The sequence below is a fragment of the Drepanopeziza brunnea genome (genome assembly GCF_022702325.1).
Source record: "Drepanopeziza brunnea f. sp. 'multigermtubi' strain 214-2 chromosome Unknown ctg11, whole genome shotgun sequence".
Lineage (NCBI taxonomy): Eukaryota > Fungi > Ascomycota > Leotiomycetes > Helotiales > Drepanopezizaceae > Drepanopeziza > Drepanopeziza brunnea.
Window position 1 is genome coordinate 1,302,501 of NW_027094074.1, and position 26,584 is coordinate 1,329,084.

At 50.8% G+C, this 26,584-nt stretch overlaps 7 protein-coding genes across 7 annotated transcripts; 3 read left to right on the forward strand and 4 right to left on the reverse strand.

Moving 5' to 3' along the window:
• Positions 1 to 267: 267 nt before the first annotated feature.
• Positions 268 to 4,246, reverse strand: L3040_006491 (uncharacterized protein; the record flags this gene model as incomplete). Its single annotated transcript, XM_007290061.1, has 3 exons — positions 268 to 3,009; positions 3,060 to 3,323; positions 3,374 to 4,246. 3 exons carry the CDS (start codon positions 4,244 to 4,246, stop codon positions 268 to 270), a joined length of 3,879 nt encoding a protein of 1,292 aa, XP_007290123.1.
• A 1,293-nt stretch (positions 4,247 to 5,539) lies between these two features.
• On the reverse strand, positions 5,540 to 6,265 carry L3040_006492 (uncharacterized protein; the record flags this gene model as incomplete). Its single annotated transcript, XM_007290062.1, has 1 exon — positions 5,540 to 6,265. One exon carries the CDS (start codon positions 6,263 to 6,265, stop codon positions 5,540 to 5,542), a length of 726 nt encoding a protein of 241 aa, XP_007290124.1.
• A 715-nt stretch (positions 6,266 to 6,980) lies between these two features.
• Positions 6,981 to 8,346, forward strand: L3040_006493 (uncharacterized protein; the record flags this gene model as incomplete). Its single annotated transcript, XM_066154137.1, has 5 exons — positions 6,981 to 7,100; positions 7,154 to 7,209; positions 7,265 to 7,346; positions 7,405 to 7,544; positions 7,599 to 8,346. The coding sequence occupies 5 exons, from the start codon at positions 6,981 to 6,983 to the stop codon at positions 8,344 to 8,346; spliced, it is 1,146 nt and encodes a 381-aa protein (XP_066011121.1).
• A 63-nt stretch (positions 8,347 to 8,409) lies between these two features.
• Positions 8,410 to 9,007, reverse strand: L3040_006494 (uncharacterized protein; the record flags this gene model as incomplete). Its single annotated transcript, XM_007290064.1, has 3 exons — positions 8,410 to 8,730; positions 8,780 to 8,793; positions 8,857 to 9,007. The coding sequence occupies 3 exons, from the start codon at positions 9,005 to 9,007 to the stop codon at positions 8,410 to 8,412; spliced, it is 486 nt and encodes a 161-aa protein (XP_007290126.1).
• A 516-nt stretch (positions 9,008 to 9,523) lies between these two features.
• L3040_006495 (uncharacterized protein) lies at positions 9,524 to 11,953 on the forward strand (the record flags this gene model as incomplete). Its single annotated transcript, XM_007290065.1, has 3 exons — positions 9,524 to 9,802; positions 9,865 to 11,500; positions 11,547 to 11,953. 3 exons carry the CDS (start codon positions 9,524 to 9,526, stop codon positions 11,951 to 11,953), a joined length of 2,322 nt encoding a protein of 773 aa, XP_007290127.1.
• Positions 11,954 to 15,616: 3,663 nt separating this feature from the next.
• On the forward strand, positions 15,617 to 17,516 carry L3040_006496 (uncharacterized protein; the record flags this gene model as incomplete). The annotated part of the gene is made up of 2 exons (XM_007290066.2): positions 15,617 to 16,185; positions 16,247 to 17,516. The coding sequence occupies 2 exons, from the start codon at positions 15,617 to 15,619 to the stop codon at positions 17,514 to 17,516; spliced, it is 1,839 nt and encodes a 612-aa protein (XP_007290128.2).
• Positions 17,517 to 19,554: 2,038 nt separating this feature from the next.
• Positions 19,555 to 22,146, reverse strand: L3040_006497 (uncharacterized protein; the record flags this gene model as incomplete). The annotated part of the gene is made up of 3 exons (XM_066154139.1): positions 19,555 to 20,974; positions 21,131 to 21,366; positions 21,427 to 22,146. 3 exons carry the CDS (start codon positions 22,144 to 22,146, stop codon positions 19,555 to 19,557), a joined length of 2,376 nt encoding a protein of 791 aa, XP_066011122.1.
• Between the last annotated feature and the right edge of the window lie 4,438 nt (positions 22,147 to 26,584).

A 26,584-nucleotide genomic window follows, 5' to 3' on the forward strand; every position in this document is an offset into this window, starting at 1 on the left:
TCTCGCCCAGTCTCAAAACTCCATATGCAAGCCAGCCCTGATGATCCGTGAAAAGTTTTCAACCTCGCCGCCCTTGAGCAAAGAAAAAAGAAAATCGTTCTCTCAAAGATCCGCCAGATCTGCCCATTCGCTCCTGTATGCATGCAAAGTGGTAGTGTAGTGTAAAAGTCTCAAAGTAGCAAGAAGGATTTTTTTTTTTCCATTCGTACAATATGGTGACGTGTCGGTGCTTGGTGCCAGAGTGTCAGTGATTGTTGGCAGATGCGATTACTCGGTAGATGGGGCGCCGCTGAATGAGGATTCGAATTTAATCGCCTTCTCGTTCTGACGAGCCGATTTCTCTTCCTTCTCGCGCTGCAGTACCTTCATGTCCTCGGCTCGGCGGTGCTTGTTTTCATTGATGATCGCTCCCTCTTGGATCAGGCAGGCCTCCTCCAGCTCGTCCAGGAACGCGCCCTCTTCGATGATGTGGAACGGCTCCTTTCGGACCTCCATCGACTTGCCCCAGAAGCACTCAAATCTGAGTCGGGTGTGTTTCTTGGCTCCCGGGACTTTCGAATCATTGCGCCAGACAGTGATGATGTCGCCATTTCTCAGCTCGCCCCAGAACAAGGACTCCGCATTCGGGTGCTGGAGATCGTGGCCAGGAATATGAGCACCGTTGACCCAGATGCCAAGCGTGGCCTTGGTCGAGATGTAGAAGCTCATGTCCGTGTCTCGCTGGTTCCAAACGTGCGTGGTGTCCAGAGGAGCTGGCTTGTCTTTGTAGTATCCGGGCTTGAAGAGCATGGTCTTAAAGGCGTACTTCGGAACACGGTCTTCCTTACCATTAGCGTATCGGGTGGTCGTTGACTCTCCACGACCCCAGGAGAAAGCCGAATCCGTAATATTCAGAGAGATGGCGAGGCAACTATCAACTGTGGACACGGCCTTCGCGAGGATACGCTTGGGAGCTTGGAAGTCATTGCCGACAGATGGGAAATCGAACGCGTAGTGAGTCGTCGTTGATTTGGCCTTGGATGCTGTATCGAATGGGTGTGCGGTCAATGGAATAAAGTTCTCCTGTGCCACTGGATGTTCACCGGTGCGTGATTCACTCTTTCCTCGGCCACCTCTTGGCTCCTCGAGCTTGCGCTCATCACGTTTCATCAGCATACGGCGTCCTTCGTCCTTGATGGGCTCGGAGGCGGCTCGCTCTGGCTCCAGCGAAGGGCTCCGACTGTTTCTGAAGCTCTGCATCGTGACCTCGAAGATATTCTGCCCATGGGCAAACACCTCGCCCTTCTTCTCGGCATATTCCTGGTAACTCTTGAACTGCATGGATGTCATGGAAGGATAGTCGTAGTGGTGGGTAGATCTGTCACTAGGGTCCCAAAAGACGGTTGGTGGAATTCGCATATCGATCTGACGGCTGGACTTGCGACGCTTGATTGGGAGATCTGCTGGTCGCCAGCTTTCATCATCCCAGTCCTCCTCTTCCTCCTCACGGGGTCGGCGCACACTGCCAAAAGCCTCTCGAGTGTCTTCTGTAGTCGGCGCAAGGCTTTCTGTGCCTGGGAATGTGGCCGAAGCAGGAGAATTGAGGTTTCCGACCATTGCCTCCGCGCCTGGGGATGTGGCCGAAGCAGGAGAGTGCATATTGAGATTTCCAACCATGGCCTCCGCGCCCATCAGGCTTGATTCTCTGACAGCTCTATCCTCAATCTCGGGGTGTCTCGCCGCGGTGATGGGGTTGCGCGTCGAGGGCGTGGGCGGGGGAGGGGGAGGAGGAGGCATGATGGTAGGTACAGTTGCAGCAGCAGGAATGCCTTGACTTTGTCCGCGATGATTATCTCCAGGAGATTCTTGTAGGTATCGCGACTGTTGTGAATCGTCTGGTGCCGTGCCGTGGTTGTTTGCTGTTGTCTGAAAGGGGAGGTGGAGGTGGTCCAAAGGGAGCGCGCCTGAGCTTCCGATTGCCGACGCGTTCACCTCTCCAAACAAGCGACCTACTGTATCTTCCGAATTTCCGCCGCCATGAACCATCCTATAGGTCTGCGTCTCTGCACTGGAATTGCTATCACTATTTGCAAAACTGCTAGGTATCTCACGCGGCTGCAACTCGAGAGGAAGGCTCATGTCGTCGCCATCCATCATTTCCTGGCTGTCGTCGAGAAGATGGCTCAGATCGTCATCTATCATTAGCTGGCTGTCGTCGAATTCTTCTAGCTCAGGGTTGATGCTAAGCTGAGATGTACCTTGCTCAAGCTGGGTTTCGAAATTACTGTCGTCGCCGCCGATCTGGTCAACTTCATCGTTCTCCATGGAGTCCTGGAAGCTGTTTCCGCCGAGAAACCAAGAGCGCTGTTCGAGCTGCTCAATCGTGGCACGCTGTTCAGGTCGAACGATGAGCATACTCTTCACAAATCGGATTCCATTCTCGGAGACATTGGCAAGTTGAAGTGGTCTAATATCGAGGTGGCATGTCATGATCTGATTCAGAAGCTCCTGGTAGCTCGTGTTCTTCTTTACAGGGAAAGGTGGGCTACCACAGAGGGCATAGAAGAGTACTCCAGCAGTGGACCAGATGTCGACAGCATGGCCATATCTTTGCGGTGGCAAGAATCTCTTGTCCATTCCTCGCAGGCTTCTCTTGCCAGTCTCATCATACTCGCGATATTCCGAGTAGACTTCAGGGGCGCAATAGAGCAGAGTGCCGCAGAAGGTTCGCAGGAAAGTATCCTCACCATCGATCATCTTTGACAATCCAAAGTCGGTCAGCTTGACGTGCAATGGATTGCGGGTCGAAATGAGGATATTATCCGGCTTCACATCACGGTGAGTGATGCCACCATCGTGGAGGTACTTCAGGGCGCTTAGCAGTTGCTTAGCCATGATCTGGACATCCGGCTCTGGCAAGTAGCCTTCACGAGAAATCAGGCTGCCAAGATCGCCACCAGGGATAAACTCCATGATGATGTACAAGTACTCGTCCCAGTCAACGTGCTCGATGAACTGAACGACATGAGGCTGCATTTGGTCAGTCGAAAGTCGAGAGTACATGAGGTGGATGGACTCACATGTTTGATCTTTCTCATAATCTTCATCTCGTTGTCAACCTTCTGATCCAGTATTCCGTTTTTCATAAAGCGTCTCTTTTCGAGTTCTTTGGCAGCATAGGGTACGCCGTCGTATTTGTCGGTGAGCTTGTATACGACCGCAAAGGCACCTTTTCCGATCATTTCGAGTCTGTTATACTTAGGCCCTCCTTTCCAAACTCGAATGACCTTGCCAGATGGCAGGTTCGGGTCTGGGGTGGCTGGCGCAGTGGGGAAAAGATTGGGCTTCAGAATGTTAGCAATATATTGGGACACATTGCAGGGTGTCAACATACAGGTCCTTTCTTTTCTAGACCACCAGCTGCGATGCGAGCTTCCTTATGCATGCGCAAGTTGGCCGTGTGAAGGATGAAGGCTCTGAGATTTTGGGACCATAGCTCCTGTTCACTAGCCTGGTCTCGCGGAGGAATCCGAACCATGAATTGATAATCTTGTTCTGGCGGAGTCATCGCAAGGGTAATGACAGAGCCATGTTCGAGTGTACGTCGATGTTGTTTGTTGTTTTCCTTCTCCTTCCCACGCAACAGGGCGCCATCGACCGCAGTACCGTTCGTGGACTGGTCCTCCAGCATCAGGTAGCCATGCTCGTTCAGGTATATTCTGAAGTGAATATTGCTGATTCTTTTCGAAGCTTGATCTTTTCCCAGGACAAAATCGCAGCGCGATGGGCTCCGTCCAAACTGGAAGCCGCCTAATGGGTCCTTGAGTGGGGCCGACAGGCGCAGAACGAGATCACACAGTACCAGTCCTTCAGCAGCCAATTGATAGGATGTATCTTTTGCAGTATCTTTAGAGCCTTTCACTCGCATCTCCACATTGTTCGCGCTCACGAGAGTGCACCCAGGGTGGGCGTTGGGGTCTTCATGGATGAGGGCTGCGGCGCGAGAGGCAGCCTGGGTCGTGGGATGCAGGATGCAGATGATATCTCCGAGGTCCTCGCTGCTCAGGCCTGATCCTGCTTGTCCGAGTCGTCTGGGATCAGTTACGATCTGAGTGGCTACCCAGTATGGGTCGTCAGCGAAGTTATCTTGAGGATTGGCGGGGGAGGAGGGGTCTGGAAACAGAGGAGAAGAAGGCAAAGCAATTGAAGAAGAATTGGCAGTACCTGGCTGAGTGACCTGCGAAGGTCTCAGGGGACTATCCTCCATTTTGAGTGTGCCAGATTGGAGTGTGAGGTGTTGTGTTGTTGGTGGAGGCTCTTGTGGTTCTGACGATGTTCAACAACCTTCAAAATTCTGGCTGGCCCACGATACCTCGTCAGTGAAGAGTCTCCAGGCATCGATGACCTAATTCCAGGCACCAACGAATAGAGCAACTCACCTCTACTCCGTGTTGAACATTGAAGAGCGGTAAGGTACTAGGTGTATAGGAGTGAGGTCTGGAAGCTGCCTTGAGGAGGCCGTGGCTTAGAATTAAAACTTCTCCCCACAAGGCTACGAGACTCTGAGAGTCGAAAGACAGAAAGCAAGTCGAAAAGGAAACTAAGAGAAAGGAAAGAGACAGGAAGTCCTCGTCGTTGTGAATGAACGTCGTAATACATGGAAGTGATAGTTACTTGTTGCTATAAGCTCTACAATCAGTGATGGTCCTCCCAGCAACCAGAATACAGACAAGGGGAGTTTACATTGCCTATTGAGGCGCACAACTTCGCCCTCTCCGGGCCCACCACAACTGGTGACAATGGCACGGTTTAGAATTCAGGTTGAGAACCAGAGCAGATCCCGTTCACGCGACGCGAATATCTACAAGATCAGTTGAGTGAGGTTTCACAATACCCGAATAATCTTCCCGAGATGTTAATCCGGCCGACCCCTTGATTCCCGCTTATACGGATGTACCCGAAGTGCCCCCGGATATTGACGGCGTACATTGAGCCGGACAGCTCGATGAAGTCCTTGATCAAAAGACTGGTTACTAACTCCAGGCATATGGAGCTATCTATTTGGTATCTCCTCGGAAATTTTCCTGGCTCTGCCTGTATTTTTCCGTCTGCTAGAGTAGAATTCAAAGGTGACAGCCATGTTCCAGATACATATTTGTTGACTTTACGAGCCTCATGTGGGCGAGTCCCGTGTCACAGTCACTTGGTTCACGCTCTCGGTCTCGAGGTTTGTACTCGATACCATAACTATATTTTCCGAACTTCAGTTCGAAGACTACGCCTCATTCTTATCACTTGAGTGAACAGCTCAGAATCTCCTGACCAAGAGGTATGAACAACAGAGCAGGACTTTTAACTACGCGGAGAACCAGACCTGTAGCTTCTTGGTCAAGTGTTCACTACCTTTACACCTGGACTCCTAGAATGCAGCCTCCAACTCCAAGCAGTGCCCAAACGGAGTACCCGTCCCGGTCGTCATGTCATAAGCTCTCAAAACGCCACTCCCCATCTATATCAAGCTCGTATCCCACGCAGTAAACAAAGCTCAAAAACCAGCCCATTATCTCTTCCCTCCCTTCCTCGTCCCCATCTTCTCCATTTTCTCCCTAGCAGGCGTAACCGGCACAGATCCAAACGCCGAAGCACTCAGCAGCCCATCCGGCCCCAGCAGCTGCGGCGATCCCTCCGGCGGATTTTGCAGCTGATCCGCATGGAGCTTCTCCAAAGAGTCCCCCACCACCGCATACTGATCCCAGTTGATATGCGGTAGACGCACGACGTTTTGCTGCTTCGGCAGCTTCTCCCACGCTTTGCTATCCTTGGTATCCTGCTCTAGGGGCTCCATATCTTCATCCTCGTCATCGTCGTCAGGCGCCACGCCCATGAACGCGTCCCCCTTCTGCTTGATCTCCCCAGCTTGCAGAGCGCGCAGGAATTCCTCCGGGTCCGCCATCCCCCGCTCCTTCGTGCGTTGCAGGGACTTGATATCTTCCTCGGCGATGCGCCTCTGCATCAATAGTATTGACAGCGCGGCTTTCGTCGCGAGAACGTCGGGGTTCTCGTCGAACTTGATGGGCTCGGGCGCGGGTAAGGGTACGGCGACTTGGGGGGGCTGCGAGTGGACGAATGTTTGCCTCAGGGCCGGCTGTACTGGTCTGCGCGTTGGGGTGATGGGGGAAACTGGTGGTCGCGCGGGCGAGGTGGAGCGCGACTTTGCAGTTGAGTGGGGGGAATGTCCATCAGGACGTGTGGCCTTGGGCGAGGTGTTGATGGAGAGTGCTGGCATAGTTTTGTTCTGTTTTGTCTCGAGAAGATGGCCCGAGTGAGATGCATGCTAATCAATCAATCGATAACTAACCACTCGGCAGAAGGTTTATCCGGATCATATCGCCACCTTCCAGCTCTCAACACCTGAAACGACGTATATGTTTTGCCATAGGAAATGCCTTCAATTTCACAAGTATCCGCAGGGTCTAGGAGGCATAGATTTAAGGCTAGTAGAGCTCCAACTCCAGTTAGGGAATGCAAAGTCCAAGAAAAATCCACACCAAAAAAAATCCACGCTACCCTGAAGCTAGAGATTCTGTAAAATATAACGGTGCTCTCTCTCTACATACAACAATTGCCGTGATTTCTTCGTCTTGTTTTGATTTACATATAGGCGACGCGAAAGCAAGACGTGCGGCCAACTTCTTATCCCCTTCAGTCGGAAGAAACTTCAGCAATTTCCATGCACCGTCATAGATTCATGAAATTTACTTTCTGACAACACTTACACCTACGTAGTAAATGCCTAACCGGCTCTCTCCCAGCTACCCCAGACTTCTCTCATGCTTGTTCGCCAGCTAATGCAGTAATAAGTGCCCTCGGGGGAATCCTACCCGAGCTCAAGCTCTCAGCACCCCACATGATTTAAGGTAAGTGACTACAAAACTCACTGGAGCTTAATTTTATATCTTTCCGAGTCGTCACCAAGTAAACAGAGTTTATTGCCCATAATCATGGCGAAGATCAAGTCCGTCGAGTATTTTCGACTTCCGCCTCGATGGCTGTTCGTCAAGATTACTGATGAGGAAGCGAAAGTGGGCTGGGGCGAGGCGTCACTAGAGGGACATACGCAGGTATGATTCACGAGGCCGTTGAGAAGCGGATGACTTTTAATAACTGTGTGCAGGCTGTGGAGGGGTGTTTGGACGCGTATAGGGCTCGCATTGTTGGGTTAGACGCCGAGTCAGTGAAATGAAATCTAGAGGAGAGGGAAGACATCAACTGATGATCTACCTAGCGACATTGAACATATCTGGCAGTTGATATATCGATTTGGGTTCTATCGAGGCGGGCCGGTCATGATGAGTGCACTTTCCGGCGTCAGTATTGAGATATGTCAGCTTTTTTGGGAGGCGTGTTTGACAGTGTTTGTTGCAGATTGATATCGCGCTTTGGGACCTCAAAGCTAGGAGACTAGGCGTGCCGATCTACCAGCTGCTGGGAGGAAAGGTAAGAGACGCGCTGAAGGTATATGCCTGGATTGGCGGCGACCGACCCGACGACGTTGAGATCCAAGCGTGCGTATTGTCTCGCTTCTCCGAGACCGACCCGCAAAAACTAAACGGTGATAGCAAAGGTCGACAAGCGCAAGGGTTCAAAGCAGTCAAGATGAACGCCACCGAAGACATCGGCTGGATGGACTCCCCCTCCGCCTTGGACTCCTGCGTCGAAAGGCTCAAGGCCGTCAAAAGCCTCGGCATGGACGCCGGCATCGACTTCCACGGCAGGGTCCACAAGCCTATGGCCAAGCAACTCGCAAAACTGCTAGAGCCGCACCGACCAATGTTCATTGAGGAGCCCTTGCTCTCCGAGAACATCGAAGGGGTCAAAAACCTCGCGCAACACACCTCCACGCCCATCGCTTTAGGCGAGCGTCTCCACAGCCGGTGGGACGTAAAGCCCTACCTTGAGTCTGGCACGGTGGATATCCTGCAGCCGGACGTCTGCCATGTGGGCGGTATCTCCGAGCTGAGGCGTATAGCGACGATGTGCGAGACTTATGATGTCGCGTTGGCGCCGCATTGTCCACTGGGACCTATTGCGCTTGCTGCCTGCGTGCAGGTTGATGCTTGTTCGGCGAACTTTGCGATCCAGGAGATGAGTTTGGGGATTCATTATAATGCGGGAACGCAGGACTTGACAAGCTATACGAAGAATCCCGAGGTGTGGGATGTGAGGGGTGGTTATATTGCATTGATGGGTGGGCCGGGGCTGGGAGTTGAAATTGACGAGGAGATGGTGAGGAGGTTGGCCCAGGATGCCGAGCCGTGGGTTTCCCCGGGGTTTATTGGGCCGGGGGGAGAAGTGAGAGAATGGTGAGAGTTGAGACAGACGTAGAAATATTGAGGGAGGTTCTGCTGCTTTGTTCTATAGAGGCTTCAACTAGGGCAATGCCACACACTCAATCTCAATATTTACACCCTTCGGTAGCTGATGCACTGCTACACAGCTCCTAGCCGGTTGGTGCTTAATCCACTTCTCGTACTCAGCATTCATCTCTGCAAAATCCTTCATGTCTGTCAAGAAGATCTGTGCCTTGACGATCTTGTCCAGGGACGAGCCAGCTTCCTCGAGGACGGCCGAGAGCGCTTTCAAGACGGCGGCGGTGCGTTCACCTACGGAGCCTTCCACGATATTACCTTGGGCGTCTGCCGGAAGCTGGCCCGAGCAGTAGATTGCATGAGGAGTCTTGATGGCTTGCGACTGCTACATTTCAGAATTGATAAGCGAGGTAGGCCGAAGAGCATCTCACATATGGACCGACGGCTGTAACATCGTCAGTCAAAACTCGATTAAAACTCGACTTTGCTCTGAAGAAGATACACTAACGAGTCATAGCATTCTTGGTGAGAATAGGAGTGATATCGGACATGAGTCGAGCTGAAGCTCTGAAGCCTCTTGTGAGCTGACCGGGATAGGAGCTTAAGCTCCGGTTGCCGTGCCTGAACAATGCCGGAAACGATGTTCGGACGGCTGCCATCTTAAGTTTTTTGGGGGGGAGGGCGGGAAGGCGGGAGACATTGTGAGGGTTGAGTTGGGATGAGCTTGAAGAAATCCTGGCAGAAGTAAGAATCACGTGAGCCTAAGTTTATTTCATCATCGATTTTGGCACCGTTGAAGCCGTTAAAGTCAGTACCGTAGGACGTCGGATGGGATCGTTGAGAAAGCCACCCTGCTGAAGATCTACCTACCCAGGAAACTTTCAATCCGCAGTGGGAGTTTCTTGAGGAAGTCAGCCCCAATCCCTTGGACTGCCCACTCCTACGTAGTAGTAAGTACTTACGTACCTACTCCCCCTGCAGAAGGGTTCGCGCTAGCCAAACGGCTCCGGAAGAAGGACACGATTAACTTTCGTCAGCTTTGCTCAGCTGTAGTATTTGCGTCGGTGTCACCGAACACATCTCCAGACCTCTTTTTGAGCTCTCTTCGAAAGGCTTCAACTAACCATATCTCTGCTAAATAGCTTCTGGAGTCAATCTGATTGATTTCCACCGCCATGTCTGGCGCACAGGGACAAGGCTCGGTGCGGAAGCGGAAAGACGTGCCCGTCACCACTACCCCCAAAGCAAAGGATGTTTCCTCGAATGGCATTGCAGCCCCTCGAGATGTCGACCTCGACGCCTTAATCCAGGCCAATCTGGCCAGCAAGCCACCAGCTGTTGAATGGGACTACCGGATTGCGATCTCGGTCCTCACAATACTGGCCTTGATGACGAGATTCTGGGGCATCAGCCATCCAAACGAGGTCGTCTTCGACGAGGTTCATTTCGGCAAGGTACAGATCTCCAAATTACACTCCCCATGAATATCCTGCTGAAAAAAAAAACGCGTCGATAGTTTGCCTCTTACTATCTCGAACGAACATATTTCTTCGATGTCCACCCTCCGCTGGGAAAGCTTCTGTTCGCCCTGATGGGTTGGTTCGTTGGATACGACGGCCACTTCCATTTCGAAAACATCGGCGACTCATACGTCCAAAATAAGGTCCCATACGTGGCATACCGTGCTATGCCAGCCTTTCTCGGAGCTCTGACTGTGCCGGTGGTATTCGCCATTATGTGGGAATCGGGCTACACCCTTCCAGCTTGTATCCTTTCGGCATGCCTTGTCCTCTTCGATAACGCACACATTGGACAAACTCGCCTCATCCTGCTCGATGCTGGACTTATATTTGCCATGGCCTGCAGTCTTTTGTGCTACGTCAAGTTCTATAAGCTCAGACACGAACCTTTCGGGCGCAAGTGGTGGAAGTGGTTGCTCCTTACTGGATTCTCCCTCAGCTGCATCATGTCGATCAAATATATTGGAACATTTTCCTTCGTAACCATCGGAGTGGCAGTTGCGATCGACCTCTGGGATCTGCTGGACATCAAGCGCCGCCAAGGAGCGCTTAGCCTTCCAGATTTTGGAAAGCATTTTGCTGCGCGAACATTTGCTTTGATCGTCGCTCCCTTCTTCTTCTACCTGTTCTGGTTCCAGGTTCACTTTGCGATTCTGAACCGATCCGGTCCCGGTGACGACTTCATGTCCCCCGAATTCCAGGAGACTTTAAGCGACAACAACATGTTGGCCAATGCGATCACTATTGAATTTATGGACAACATCCAAATCAAGCACAAGGAGACCTCAGGATTCCTCCACAGTCACCCTGACAAATATCCTCTCAGATATGACGACGGGAGAGTCTCCAGCCAAGGCCAGCAAGTCACCGGGTATCCATTCGCCGACGCCAACAACCATTGGCAAATCCTTCCACTACACAGCCAGGAGACACTTGGAATACCCGTCAGAAACAACGACATTGTCAGGCTCCGCCATGTGGTCACTGACACCATGCTTTTGTCCCACGACGTTGCTTCTCCATACTACCCCACCAACCAGGAGTTTACCACCGTCCCGATGGACGAGGCCCTGGGTGAGCGCTACAACGATACCCTCTTCGAGATCCGAATCGAAAATGGTAGACTAAACCAGGAGTTCAAAAGTCTCTCTGGACAATTCAAGCTCATTCACAACCCAAGTAAGGTTGCCATGTGGACCCACTCTACGCCTCTCCCGGACTGGGCCTACAAGCAACAAGAGATCAATGGCAACAAGAACCTGGCCCAAGCCTCCAACGTATGGTTTGTTGACTCGATCCCTTCTATCCCTGCCGATAGCCCACGTTTGATCAAGGAAGAGCGCAAAGTCAAAAGTCTTCCCTTCTTCAGGAAATGGTTCGAGTTGCAGAGAGCTATGTTCTACCACAATAATGCTCTGACTAGCAGCCATCCATATGCCAGTGAGCCTTTCGTCTGGCCGTTTTTGTTACGCGGTGTCAGTTTCTGGACCCAAACCGATACCCGCAAGCAGATTTACTTCCTTGGAAATCCTATCGGTTGGTGGTTAGCAAGCAGTCTTCTCGCTGTTTATGCTGGTATCATTGCCGCTGATCAATTGTCTCTCCGCCGTGGTGTTGACGCATTGGATCTCCGTAAGTCACATGGCTATTTGGTGGCTTCAATTGCTAACAAACACAGGCGCCCGATCTCGTCTGTACAACTCCACCGGTTTCTTTTTCATTGCATGGGCGACCCATTACCTTCCCTTCTATGTCATGGGCCGTCAACTTTTCCTTCATCACTATCTGCCGGCCCATCTCGCTTCCACCCTCGTAACAGGAGCCCTGCTCGAGTTTGTTTTTAGCGTGGAGCCACTCGTTGACGACGCCCCGGGAAGTAAGAAAGCCAAGAAGTACCTTCCAGCGCGCGAGAAGCTCGTTGGCCAAAACCTGATGGTTTCCTGGGCGGCAGTAGGAGTCATCCTCACGCTCGTCATCGGAAGTTGGTACTGGTTCCTGCCTCTCACGTATGGAACTCCAGGCCTAGACGTGGATCAAGTCAACGCTAGAAAGTGGCTGGGCTATGACCTACACTTTGCTAAATAGATGTGGGTAAAGTGACGCGGAATGTACGTTTATGGGACCAAGGGGTAAAAAGAGGAGTCGGCTTTGATGATCGTGGCAGTGTTCGAGTTATCGGCTGCGCGTATGTAACAGGTATCTCTCCTTCCTAAATATTCTCAAGTAAAACTTCTCGTGTCTCCTTCTATCTGTTATTTGAGACTTCACTTCTCGGATTTATGTCAAATCTACCTGTCCTTCTCAAGATCTCAGAGCCTGAAAAAGTATTATCCAAAGCCTATCCGGCCACGCGTTTCGGGATCCCTTCTCGCTGCCTCTATCACTTTATGCTGCTGAGCCGAAGCCATACCAGAGCTAGTACACGAGTCAGCGACACCCACGTAGAGGTAGTCAATTAACCAGCTTAGAAGCAGCGAGAAGCATATAACTATGTTCTCATTACTCAAGACGAAATGCATGCTTTCCTCCATCGTCTCGCACATGAGCTGAAATTACCCTCAACACAGCCCAGGGTATCACGTACGATTACAGACTGCAGAGAACTGGGCGGATGAGAGTGGCTGTTGGGTAAGTGGATTGACTAGCAGCGCGCGTATCCACTGTTGTTGCATATGATGTACCGTATCCTCTGGTTTAAATGAGACCTTGGCAAGCCGTGCGTGGTGGAGACGGGCACCGGCGACAAGTGACCGATTGGCAGGAATTGATGACTCAGAAATGCCAAGTATCAAAATCTATAGCATTTGAGCCGCCAAAATGAATAGAATTGCATTGCTATTACATCTTGATATGCTAACATGTCTTTGCCCACCTTTGAAATTCCACCGAAACCGCCAGAACCACCAGATCTACTCTCAGCAAATACCTCTTTTAGCTCTCAAGCTAGTTCTAGTTCTATAAGAAGCGTTAAAAGCGTTTTAAAAAGAAAATGGAGCAACGATAAGCTTGTTCCTAAAGTAGCACGAATGGGAAAGAAATCTATGATAATAGATAAGCTACAAACTCATATCGGACTAAATATACACGTATATTCAGACGGGATCGAGCCTGAAGAAGATGAAAACGCTGGTCCAGCTCCAAAAATAGGGCCAATAATAAAGAAGCTTAATCCGACTCGAGAAGAAAAGCTAGTAGTAATTAAGTTCTTTTTAAAATACAGGTATATATTTCTATTTAAAAAAAAAAAAAAGATAATAATAATTAATTTTTTAAAATATAGATATAAATATTATAATCTTAATAAAGAACAAATAGAATGGAAAAAACCGACGAAAGAGCAACTTAAAATACAATTCCCTTAATACGGAGAATCTACTATGATGAAATAGTGCACTTTAAACGGCGCACAAAAGATTTTAGCTGCTCCGAAAGGCTCTCGAAGAGTTTCTGAATATTGGACGCCGTATTGGCTAGAAATAGAAGAAAAACTTCTTAACGAATTCCTCGAAAAAAGATCGACGAATATTGTTATAAAACAATGGTGGTTTAGAGAGCAAGCTACTAGACTTTTCACTGAAATATACCTTGATTATGCATCAGTATTTCTTTTTTCAAGTGGCTGGTTTCAAGGTTTTTTAAAAAGAAATAACCTTACTTTACGTTGTATTACAAAAATCGTACGTATATTTATTATTTTTTAATATAATCAATTATTAATATTAATAAAAATAGGCTCAAAAATTACCTGTCGATACGGAAAGATACGTATTAAATTTTCTTCGCCGTATTCGTAAGGTTTCGCAACCATCGATTTCTAACGAATACGAGCCTCGATTATTAAATAAATTCAAACCTTCTATGTGTTTAAATTTCGACGAAACTCCGATTCCATTTGAATATTTAGATGGTCGCACTTATAATATAAAAGGTGCATATACCGTAGGAGGTAAATCAGACCGAAGTAGATGGAATAAACGCTAAGCTACTCTTATTTTATATATATTCGCAGACGGTATCGGACGATTAAAACCGAAATTAATTTTCCACGGAAAAGAATCCGAATTAGGAGGAGAGATTGAAAAATCAGAAGGAATACAATATAATCTTGGAGTTATTATCGAATTCAACAAATCAGCATATAATAACGAAAAGTTATTATTAAAATGGATCGAAGAAGAGCTAGTCCTTTAAACAGCAGTTACTAAAGACAATCCTTTATTAGTTGCTTTAGATTGTGCTGCTTTTCATAAAACGACAGAAATCAAAAAGCTTTTTCGAAAAAATAATATCGAAATAGCGATGATACCTCCGGGGATGACGGGAATTTGCTAGCTTCTCGATACTCATATCAACAAAACTTTTAAAAATCACCTTCGAGAGCTTACCGATAAATATATTTGGCAATAGGAAGCAAATAAACCAACCGATACCAAATGGACTGTTAGTGATAAGAGAATTATGCTTACTTACGTGGTCGCGCAAGCTTAGGATCGTATTTGCAATACAAACGACCTCGTTATTAAATCTTTTCGCGATACCGGTATATATTTAGCCGCCGACGGCAGCGAAGATCACCTTTTAAATATTAAAAATCTACCTGATTTAATAATAGGAGATTGGAATATTCGAGATAAAGCGATAGAAGGATACGAATATCGCGTAATCGACGATACTCAAGATAACGATTGGAATATAGATTCCGAATGGGTAGAATGCGACGAATACGAGCGATTGCGGAGAAAAGATCTAATAGATCTAATAAAAGAACGCAATATTCGAGGCTTTTCTACAAAGAAAAACTCCGAATTAATCGATATGCTAAGATCGTTTGATAAAGCTCGTAAAGAGAGCGAAAACGATACTAAAGTTGAGGAAAAAAGGGTAGCACAAGAGCAAAATTTGCTTATAAAAAAGCACGAAGCAATTGCAAAAGAAATCGTATACGTAAACGAAGATGGAACCGAATATGGAAATTGGTCGAAAGTAATGGAAAGTATAGATTTAACTGCAATTGATATTTAATTATATCTATTAAAATAAATTTATATTAAAATAAATTTAAAAAAGGATCGAAAATATTAAAATTCGCTTGATTCTGACCTTTACCAACTTTTCGACGTTGAATACTGTCAGCTGAGTAATCCATTTTTCTCGCTTCTCTACTTGGCTGACTCCACCCCGCACGGCTTGCCAAGGTCTCATTTAAACCAGAGGATACGGTACCTACCTACGCCTGTCTCTCTTCGCCCTGCCCCTTGATGGGGATTTTTTTGCTATTGGCATTTGCTAGTATATTATGCGAGGCTATATACTATTATCGTATCTGTAAGAGGCTACTCTGGCTGTCTGCTTTGGCGAGTTTGATGGGTGCTGGCTGGTCAGGTTGATTTAAATGCGTTGCTGCTGATGTTGTTTTGGTCTTTTAGGGGATAGGCGAGCTTGTCGGGCGACGAGCGTTGATCGTTGACCGTGTCAAAACTAGCTGGGAGAGGTTGCGAGAAAGGTAAGGAAGGGGGTTGCAGCCAGAAGCCTCGATTCTTGGAAAAAAATTATCGCTCAATGTTACTCAGCTGGGGGCGGAAACTCGTCCATTAGCTGTGGTGCACGTACGGATATTCAGCTGAGCCTCAGCCGCTCGCAGCCTGTTTTCCAGGCTCGGGACGGGCTGGCACTCCAAACCACGAAGGCGACGGTGAAGTGCTTCTTCCCATTCCCTCTTCCATCGCAGTACCAGAATCCCTTCTTACGATGGACAAGACGCAATACCATGCCGTCTACTCGGGCATTCCAAACATCTCTCTTTCAAGGCGGCTAATACAACTGCGCATGGGTGGTCGTACAAGCGAGATCCTCCTCGCTTTCTTCCTCATGACGATACCAATGTCCCTCTTTTCCGCGTTACTTCTCGGCCTCGTCTTCTACTACCAGGTAGATTCAACTGACTACTCGGTCCCCGAACTTCGGCTTGGGAGCTCTACCGCAGAGCAAAATGTGATTTACGTCGATATCAGCGCGACGACGCTCACAACCGTCGCATCGTGGTCATCTACCGTCGCTCCTATCTTGGTGGGAAGTGCTATTACTTTGATCTCGTATCCGGTCTCGGAGCAGATCCTGAAAGCCGGGGAGAGGGGCAGCACACAGGAGTTGCCGACGCCATGGCAGTTGGGATTGATGCTTAAGATGATCGCGAGCGGTGGCCCGATGGCACTCTGGAACTGGCTGCAGTATGCTTGGGGCTGGAGGGGAAAGAAGGAGAAGCAGGGAAAGCCGATGAAGCTGATGACTGTGATTCTGGTCCTTGCATTGGCTCTTAGGTGCGTACGCATTTCGAATCTCAAGTCAATCGAGGAGGCTATATCTGATCCCGGGCCACAGTACTCTGGTGTTCGCAGCGGATACTTGGTTTCACTTCACAACCAAATCCGTCAATCTGAGCCAAGTTTATCCGGCAACCAACAGCCACAACACCAGCGTCGGCCTGCTTCCCGCGTGCTATAATGTCAATAGGACTTTCCAAGGAGGCTGTACATTGAACAGTGCCGCCACAGCACAGTTTCTTATCAACGGAGCCCAGGCCCAGGAAGTGGTGTCAAACTTGTCAGCGACAATGCGCATCAACACTTTGAATTCCGGCTCGGGTGTGTTCACCTACGTCGGCACTCCTCCGAGAGCCGCTCTAGCATCCGTAGACTACAAGTCCCACTCCTGGTCTCTGAAGACGCAGTGCACGCCCATAACCACTAGCTGTATCGACCCCGAGAACATATACGGCGCAGGCTTCTCCTACAAATGCCCGTTCGCTATGGAAGGGCGTATATCCACCGACTCCAACACCGGCTTCCAGAACCAGTTCAAGATGACCTACTTCACCAACTCCTCTGCGGCCTCCAACTACACCGGAGCCACCGACCTGGCCAACCCGTACTACTTCGCGGCCATCGGCGTGGTGAATCAGAACATCGGACACGGCCCGGTCCTCTCAGCGGATGCCGAAATCCTGCGCACGACGCACGGCGCGGACCTCTTCGTCGTCTTCTGCAACACGAGCGTCTACGACGTAGCCTACGTCTCCCTCAACGGGACCGTGACGAGCTTCGACACGACCCCGGCCAACCGCACGCTCGCCAACATCGTGCAGGGCTCGCAGCAGTACACGCGCGTCGGGGACCCGAGCCTCGTCCAGGGCGCCTCGATCGCAGCCTCTGTGAGCACCACCGCGCAGGGCGTCGCGGATCACTTTGCCTTGACGTACAGCCAGGCCGCGCTGGGCGTCGCGTCCGCGGCCTTCGTCGCGCAGCCGGCCGTCGCTTCCCAGACGCGGATCACGATACTGGTGGCGAGGGTACCGGTGGCGCCCCTGACGTGCCTCCTGCTTGCTAACCTCTCGCTGGCGCTCCTGGGTATCGTGTTGGTGGTGCTGGCTGGCCTGGCGGTGAGAGGAGGCGAGGCGGGAGAGGTGCAGGCGCGGCTGAGCGTTGCTGGGCTTGTGGCGGCCCACTTTGAGGGTCGGAGGGCTGGGAGGGCCGTTGACAAGGTCGAGGATCTCTTTCGAGAGAGCGATGCGGTGGGTGGGAAGGGGCCGAGGGTGGGTGTGGTGAGGAGAGAAGGGGGTGGATGGGGCTATAGTGTCTGGGGCACGGGATGAGCGGTCGTACCCTTTTCCATCGCTTTTAATCAGGCGTTGAAATCGTTGCCGTATTTTATTTGCACTCGAGTACTACTCTTCAGAGGGGGGCAGAGAACACTGATTGATATCAGCTATGTCGGTATCACAGGGGCGTGTGATGCAAAGTTGAATACATATCCAGTTGCGTGAGTGTCTTCAGTTGGTTTTGCATGCATCTAGGTAAGTGGAATCGTAGCTACCTACATACCTAGCTACCGATACAAACGGAGAGTAGCCAACGGAAAAGTCAGGCCAGGCCACCTTTCTGACCTGACTGGGTTGACTCACCTGACCGAGTTGACCGCTACTCTCGCTGAGCCGTATTGGATTACCAAAGTAACTGCACCAGACTGACTGAGGTCTCAATTCCAACCAACTAGCCAAGAGCCTCTAACAATCTACTGTAGTACACAGCATGAGTGTGCTTTTCTCTATTGCGCCCGTAGTCACCATCATCGAGAAAGCCACCCGAAGTGGAAAAGTCTTTTCCGGAATCCGAAATCCTTCCTCGTTCTCGCTTACACGGGCTACAAAACACTCAACAACAACAACAACAACAACAACAACAACAACACGAGATCCCCCACGGCAAAGTAGCACAAACATAGCTGCTAGCTAGCTGCATAAGAAAGCCCATTTTTTCAAGCATACATTCCCACCACGCGCGCCAGACAGCGAGCAAGCCAGACGCAGCCTAAAAGATTCCCTAGACTAAGTGCGAGGGGAGATGGTCGTGCGGCTCGTCGGAGGTGGTTATTAAACACCACTCACTCACTAACTCTCTCTCACTCAGCCGCTTTCTGCGAGCTGCTCTAGAAGGTAGGAGCCGGCCCAGCGCACGCACGCACACAGACGTCTACTCGGTGCATGTGGCAACTCTTGTGCAGCATATTCATATTCATATTCATATTCATACTCATACCGGTATTCACACGACGCAGGCAGGCAGTATTCGCAGCCCTCTCTCTCTCTCTCTCTCCCCCCCCCCCCCAAAAAGAGCTTCCGAGGAAGCACGCACGCCGGATACCACCTACCTACCAACCTACCAACCAACCTCCATAACCTCGTCGAGAAAGTCAGGTACCGCCAGGTTGAGGACGGACAGCTTGTTTGTTTATGCTTATGCTTGCTTATGTTTGCTTGTGCGCAGAATGCAGAAATTGGCACACCCAGCTCTTGGGCATGGAAAAGAAAGCGAGCGAGCTTCCTGGGCTTGATCAGAAGCGCGCGCGGGCGTGATTTAGCGCTGCGTAGGGGCTTGCCCCGTGGGGTGCCGGTATGTCTGTTTTCGCAGCTGCCTTTAATCTGAAAAAAAAAAAACAATTCTCTCTTCTATAACCGTCACCGTCACCAATCCATTAGGTACCAACCCTCTCATTCTCGAGCTGTATTGGCAGCTAGTAATGGTTCAAAACTCTGCGACTCCCTCCCTCTTTCATTCTGCAATCTTCCCCTGACGAACCCACTTCACCTCGAACTTACGATAGTAAAATAACAGATTGGATCTAGCGAAACGTCACAGGATAGAAAGTCGGGGGGGGAGAGGGCGCAATAACGGCGAGTGGTGAAATGGTTGCATTCCTGCCATAACCCAAAGAAGCCATTACTATTGGCTGATTGATGCGAGATCTATCTCATTCATCCGCGGGTCCTCCCCTCTGCCCATCCATATCCCAATCCCGTCCATCAGAGGCGATTAATTACGACCACAAAGTGAATGCGGATTCCCTCCACACATCCCCATCCCCATCCCCGGAGTCGGAAAAGCGGAAAAGAAATGCTATCTAACCCCGTCGAGATTCGCCTCGGTCCATATCCGTCGTAAATCCATGTGCTGTGATCCTAATCCCTCCCACATTCGTCCCCCCCCCCCCCCCCCATTATGCTTCTTCGTTGCGGAATGAAAAATGACGAAACGCCGTGCTGATACCACAAATCCGGGGTCGTTCTCGTATGAGGGTGATTCATGCGTGACGGCTCACAACTTCCACCAGTCCCGTCCGTGCCGTCACCGAGTCTACTGGTACCCATTGTTGAATTGATCGTCCAAAGCCCAGTCCATGCCAGTCATGTGGTGTTGCTGGCCCGTGACTGCGGACGTGCCTACCGCGTAACGTTCCACAAGTTGTTGGGCTGAAGGGCCAGCGAAGTGGTGCATGGGGTTGGGAAGTTCCTCAAACATGGCGCTGGGGCCGGTGTTGGCGAGTGTACCACCGTCCGAGCAGGGATACAGCTGAAAGTCGTGGCCGAGGCTGCAGTTCATGTTGGGAACGAAATCCTCAAAGCCTTCATCGACGTCGCCTAGAGAGGTGGGGGTGTAGAGCATGGTGTTGCCGTGGCCAACAGGAGAGATGTGTGCCAGCGAGTCACCACAATACGTCATGCCAGAGGTCTCGAAACCCATGTCGTGGAAGGTGTTGAAGACATCGTGAGAAGGAGTAGGCAGTTGGACGTTGGCGGAGTAGAGGTCTTCCGGCTCGTAGATGCCAAAGTCTCCATTCCCACCATCGTTCGAGAAGTTGTCCAAGTTACCTCCCAGTTGGTCTCGAGGAAGCTCGCTGCCCATGAATGGCGATTGGCCGTTGGCGGAGCGACTGTGCAAGGTCAAGGCCGCGGAGATCGGGGAGTGGTCCAGAGTCAGGGCGATGCCTGGGCCGAACATCTCTTCGTCGGATGGGTAGATGGGGAATCCCATGTCGCCGTTCGATCCCCAGGCCGAGCGTCCCGAGCGTCCCGAGCTCGAGCGTGGGCGACCCGGCTCCGGAACCTCCTCGTCGGGAGTAGCCATGTTGACTTCGTCGCTGCTGGGGGTGTGCATGTTGGTCATGGTGGGAGTAGGCAGGCCAGTGTGGGTGTGGGCGATGCTGCTGCTCCCAGAAGCCTTGTCGCGGTTCTTCCGATTGTTCTTGGATCGGACGTAGGTCCAGCCGTGGGCCTTCTCCATGTGCTGCTTGCAGTTGGATTCCCGCTTGGAGCGGTATGGGCACGGCTTGAAATGGCACTCGTACATCGGCGGCGCAGACGAGTGCTTGTCGTTGTGATGTCGATCCATCTCCTTCTCGGTGGGCCAGCCATACTCGTGATACTTGCACGACTCAACCGGGCACTTCCACGGGCGCGAGTGGGTCTTCTCGTGCTTGGTCAGATCGCAGGGGCGCTTGAATTCCTTGTCACATCCAGGTTCACGGCAGCGTTTGGGGGCGAGCTCGGCCGCCGACGCAGATCGTTTGCGGCGGGCCATCGAGCGCAAGATCGACTCGTCTTCCTCCGCCTCCTCACTCAAGGAGCGCTTGAACCGCATGTCCTTACTGTCCTCCGCCATGTCGACGGGGAGGCCTGTCGCGATGGAGATCGCTTTCCCGTTCTTCTTGAGTCGCACCAGCTCGGCGGGACGTCCGTTCTTGGTGAGACCTCCGTGGAGGAGGATCTGGTCCGTTCTGTGTTGGTGGTCAGCGAGCTTTGTTGTCGTGCGTTTGGGTTGGGGGGGGGGGAGGCTGCGGGATGCGCGGAGCTCCGGTGCGTCACTCTCGCCCGTTTCCATGAAGAAGCGAGCTTCACCGGCCAAGCGCTCGGAGAAAGAAAGGTACACATACGTTTCAGGGTCCATCTCGCCCATCTTCTCCCCCTTCTCTTCCCTCTCTTTGGCGGCCTGGACCTGCTGGGCGTATTGCTTAATCTGGTCGACGAGATCGACAAAGTATCCGTTCGTGTACGGGCGGTCGTGTGGACGGGTTTGCTCGCGATCGCTGAGAGATTCGACCGTCGCTTGGATGCACCGGATAGACGTGAGGCAGAAGTCGAGATACAAGGCGGCCGTCTTGGCTCTCTCCTTCCGACGCGAAAACCAGTGAGCAAGTCCCCTGACCACATCGGGATGGGTTTCACTTACGGGTGCCATGAAGATCAGCGTCTTCTCGAGATCACGAAGACAGACGATCTCCTTACTATGGATCCTTCTGGGGCAATCCTTAACCAGGGGGTAGAAGTCCTGCAGGGACGGCTTGGCGAGGAGCGGCCGCAGAATGTGCTCGTGGATCCGGTTGCTTGCACGACCACTGAGCCGGGGGAGGTTTTGGATGGTGGAAGAGTGGGCCGCGGGCGATCTAGTTATAGCCGACGCGGTGACGAGGGACCTGGCGGGCTCCTCTTCGGCGACACTGGTTGGCTGTGTGGCCGTCGCCTTCTTCCCGGAGGTGGAGCCGATCGAGGATCCCAGACCGCTGTCTGAGTATGTCGAAGGGTGGCGCTCACGGCGCAGGCGCGAGGAGCGTCGGCTCGCGGCAGGCTCCTGGTCCATCACGCCCGCCATCGTGGGACCGTGGGGTTGGGTAGCTGGCGTCCCGACGGTGTGATCGAGGAATCCCTGGGGGACGGGATTGGCCTCGTCGGGGAATGATTGTCTGGCCGTGACCGGATCTTCCACAGCTGCGAGTCCGCGGTCGATGTCTCCCAGAGTTAAGGCGACTCGACGTTTGTGGGCGTCGACCACATCCTCGAGCGTGGTCTGCGAGCGGCGGGGCAGGGCGGGGGCCCTGAAGTGATACGGGAGTTCCAGTTCGGGGTGGGTGGGGGTGGGAGAGTGGAAGGTGGCCCCCTTGCGGAGCAACATGTTGGTGGTATTCACAGCGAGACGGCCGGACGCACTTGAGGAGGAGGAGGAGGAGGAGGAGGAGGAGGAGGCGGAGGTGGGAGAGGGAGCAGTCGATGAGATCTTTGTAGTGCGACGGGGATGGCTGAACGACATGGTGAGTGGCCGGGGAGAGGAAGAGCTCGAGCTCGAGGGGGGTGGGTGTTTTTGGCTCACTGGGATGCGGTTAGCCTGGTCCTGGTCCTGGTTCTATTCCTGATTGATACATGCAGAGCAGAGCAGCGCAGAGCAGAGCAGCGAGTGAGTCACAGTGCAATCGTGACAGCCCAATTGACACCGAGGCCCCGGAGCGAGGCAATGGCCCCAATCCAGCCTGGCGGAGCTGCTGATCGGGAATGACTGAACGGATGAATGAAGAAGATGTTGCCCTCGGCGAGGAGGAGATGAAGGGGGGATATCGGTCGGGGCTGATTTGGCCCTGGGCCTTGCTGGGTTGCCGCGACTGATTGAGCGATGAGAAGGAAGACGAGGGGAACGTACGTTTCGGGGGATCCCGCACCCGCCGGAGGTTATTGGTAAGGCGAGGCGAGGCGAGGTAAGGTAGGGCAAGGCAAGGCAAGGCAAGGCAAGGCAAGGCAAGGCAAGTCTGGAAGCAATCGCCGAGGCGAGGGTATGTGTGTGTGTGTGTTTGGTATTATTGTTGTTTGGCTGGACTGTCCACGACGATCAGTGGCACTGGCGAGGCCTGGAGGTCGAGCGGCACGGTAGGTACCTAGGTTAAGGCTGTTGCTGCTGCCTGGCGTGGTCGACGAGGCCGAGGGTATATTAGACACGAGGGGATCCCAGGTCGACAACGGTACGGGACGGGGAGGGTACGCGTGTCCGGTGCGTGGCCACTGGGGCGGCGGGATGGGATGATGGATGATGGATGATGGATTCGTGGGGGTGGTGGTTGGTGGTGGAGGAGGTGGAGGAGGAGGAGGAGGAGGTGGTGGTGGTGGTGGTGGTGATGGTGGTGATGGTGAGGATGGAGAGAGGAGAGGGAGTGGAGGTTTTCTCGCTGCTGTGCTGTAATATTGATTGACTGCTGCCTAGAGATCCAGTGTGGGGCTTTGACGCAGATGGGGATGGGGACGGGGATGGGGACGGGGGACGGTGGGGCCAGAAAGGGCCCAGCCAGAGGGGAGATCGGTACAGTAAGTACAGGACAGTACCGGTAGTGGGTCATCTAGATTACTGTACCGTAGCCGAGAGAGATGGAAATTAGAGGCAGCCCTACTGTAAATGTACAGAGTCGATGCTATGTAGACGGCGATGAAGTTCTCGTTACTGGAGGTTACCGGTATACGTACAGTACAGAAGTACGACTAAAAGCATCCATCATCCGACCATCATGCGATAATGCCGCCGGGGCCACGCGATAGCTGGGATCAAGCCAGACTCAGACGGCCATCCCTTTCTTTGCTCTGCTCCGAGGCCGTAAACAACACCGAGTACCTCCTCTGTCCCTATGTCCAGCCAGCAGATACAGTAACAGTACAGTTGCGGTGTCTCCCCTTTCCAGACTGCCCACTGTTTCGCATCTTCGCATCTGCATGTTCCTTAGATACGTAACGCGTAACTATCTGTCGACCTTCCCACCGCAACACCGAGTAGAGAGAGAGGATGGCCTCGGCAAAGACGCACCCCCTTTTCGTGCCACAGACGAGCCCTCTCGTCCCGCTGTACTTGCACTGCAACCCGTCAGCAAATCGCGTGGCATCATATCCCAATCAGGACTTGTGGAGGGGTGCAAATGCATGGGTATATCAGTACAGTATATATACCCATGAGGCTGGGTATATATATATACACACATATATACAGTATATACCCAAGGTATAGTACTATATGCTGATCCATGCTTCGCGCTTAAACAACAAGTGGATGATGCACCGCACGCGACGATGCTTGATTGATTAAGCTTGCACTGAAGCTTCTCGAAATTGCACATCTACGTAGGACCTTGTACCGGTACCTCGTCCTCGCCCTCGCCCTCGCCCCATGAGGATTCGGATCCCCGCAGCCTGACTGACCGACCCGACTGAAGCCGCAAGCAAAACTGCGAGTGCACCCCGATACGCCTCCAGAGACGCCTCGCCAGACCAGACAGATACTGCGACACACCGCACATGTATTTCTATACTGGTCTATTCCGCTCCAGCGTCAGCTTCAGCTCCGGCTCCCGTGGCACATGCACCCGCCCGCTGCGGTGCCACTCTGCCTGCTTTTCTGTGTCGGCATTTCTTCGCGCGAACGCCGCACCATCTGCTGTACTGAATTGTGTCTGCTGACGTTCGCGGGCCTGTCTCCGCCATTTACCCCATACAATACTGGACTGTGTTGTATAAGAGCCGCGCATCGATGGTATAGCGGCGTAGGGATTTGGACAGAGCATACTCGCCTATGACACAGCATATATCCGACGCTTTCTGCCAGCTTCTCGTGGCACCCGAAGCCGGGGGGCATGAGACATTCTGTTTTCTTCTGTGGACCACCCCTGAAGCCCAGATAACGGATTGAATTGCACGGAATACCATGGAAAGGAGCGGAGGTTTGGCGCTTGAATCCCTCAGGATAAAAGAAAAAAACAGAAAAAAAGAAGAAAAAAGAAGAAAAGAAGAAAAAAACAGAAAAAAACAAAAAAAAAAAAAAAAAAAAAAAAAAAAAAAAAAAATTAAGAAAAAATAAGAAAAAATAAGAAAAAAAGAGAAAAAAAGAGAAAAGGAAAGAAAAGGAAAGCGATGACAGAAGATGAAGTGAGATATGGTGGTTCGGATAAATAGCGTTACTCATAACAAGTGCCCAGAGCTTCGATAAATTAACCTGACAGAGCTGAACGACTCTACGTATCAAAATTAAAATATTCTCTTTCATTTCACCACGCCCTCTCCACCCGATAAAATCGTTTACTACGCACTCGGCCAAAAATAAGAAACCCAGCCTAGATCAACAAAGGCGGAAGAAGTAACGCTGCCTAGATAGAAAGAAAGTCAGCGATAAATCTGACGAGTGAAAAGAGAAACACCAGCTGCTACAAGCCCGTCTCGCGCTTCTCACAAACAAGCCTGCCTCCGCTGAATGAGCATTCGGAGAGAAAGAGGCGAAAAGAAAACGGTCGGTACCCCCCTTTAAAAAGGATGCCCACATCAAATACTACTTACTGTACCAAAGCTTAGATACGCGGTCCGTCATATGGGCGCGCGGCTGTAAATTTTATTTTAGAGCCAATCGCGATCCCTTTCTACCACTCGACGGATCTTCGACACTCTCTTTTATCCTTTTCCAATACTTACGTAGGCGGGACGGGCCGGCGCGGATCTCGCTTGCGTACTTACCTTATCACTCTTACTTGCTTGCGTGTACACGATTCAACAAAATCGCCACGAGCTGCGGAGGAATTGGAAACAGAAAGGGTTGGAGAAGGAGAAGGAAAGGGAAAAGTCCGTGAAGCTGGGAGGAGCTGTACCCGCTCTTGTCAGATGGTGTTTTCTTTTCTTTGATTGGTGCGCTTAGCCACCGCACCGCTTCGCTGCGCTTGACCTCCCTCTTAATACCTTACTTACTTAGTACTGTAAAGCGTCTCACTTCAGTGGTGGGGGGGGGACCGTGTTGTGTGAAAAGGATGATATTTCCAAGTTCTCTTTGGTGAGAGAAGTCTATGTACCTCTTTTAGCGTGCACGTGCTTCTAATAGGCCTGATAGCCTCAAGCTATTACATAACCTTATCTTACGAGGTTTTCGACCCGAGGACCTTCCTTTTTAATTAAGTGCTTAATGCTTATTACTCTTTTTAAAAGAATTTTAAACTCCGTTAAGGTATCGTTGCTTAACTTTTATAGTTTCTTTCTTCATTCGCTTCTTAGTTTCTTTTGCGCTAATATTAATATTCTTTGATAACTTTTATTAAAATCTTTAAACTCTATCTTCTTTTCATCTCTTTACTTTTTTTAATATCTTGCGACCGTTTTAATTAACTTTTCTTTTTTCTTCCTCTTTTTTTTAAGCTCCGATAGCAGCGAGTGTTTCGAAGTGCTAGCCTTTAGATTCTAGTACGTTAGCAATCTCTTTTCTTCTTTTATTATTAAATAAGAAGTCCGCAAGTAAAATAGCTTAAGTTAGTTTATATAAAAGTGTTGTAGTATCGCTTTTCTATTGATTTGTTTTAAAGTATATGATCTCTTATGCTTACCTTTTAAGCTTAATACCTTAAATAAGCCTTTTTAAGATAATCTAAGTTTTTGCTTAGCTGCTTTTTAATCGTATAGTATTATAAAAGATCTTAATAATAAGCTTTTAACCTTTTAAAAAAATGATTTTTTTCTTTTAAAGCTCTTTCGAACGTTTTGCTTAATGACTTCGTGCTTCGCGATATGTTTTAAAACGGCGTTTTTTTAATTTTTTGTTTTTGCAAAGTCTG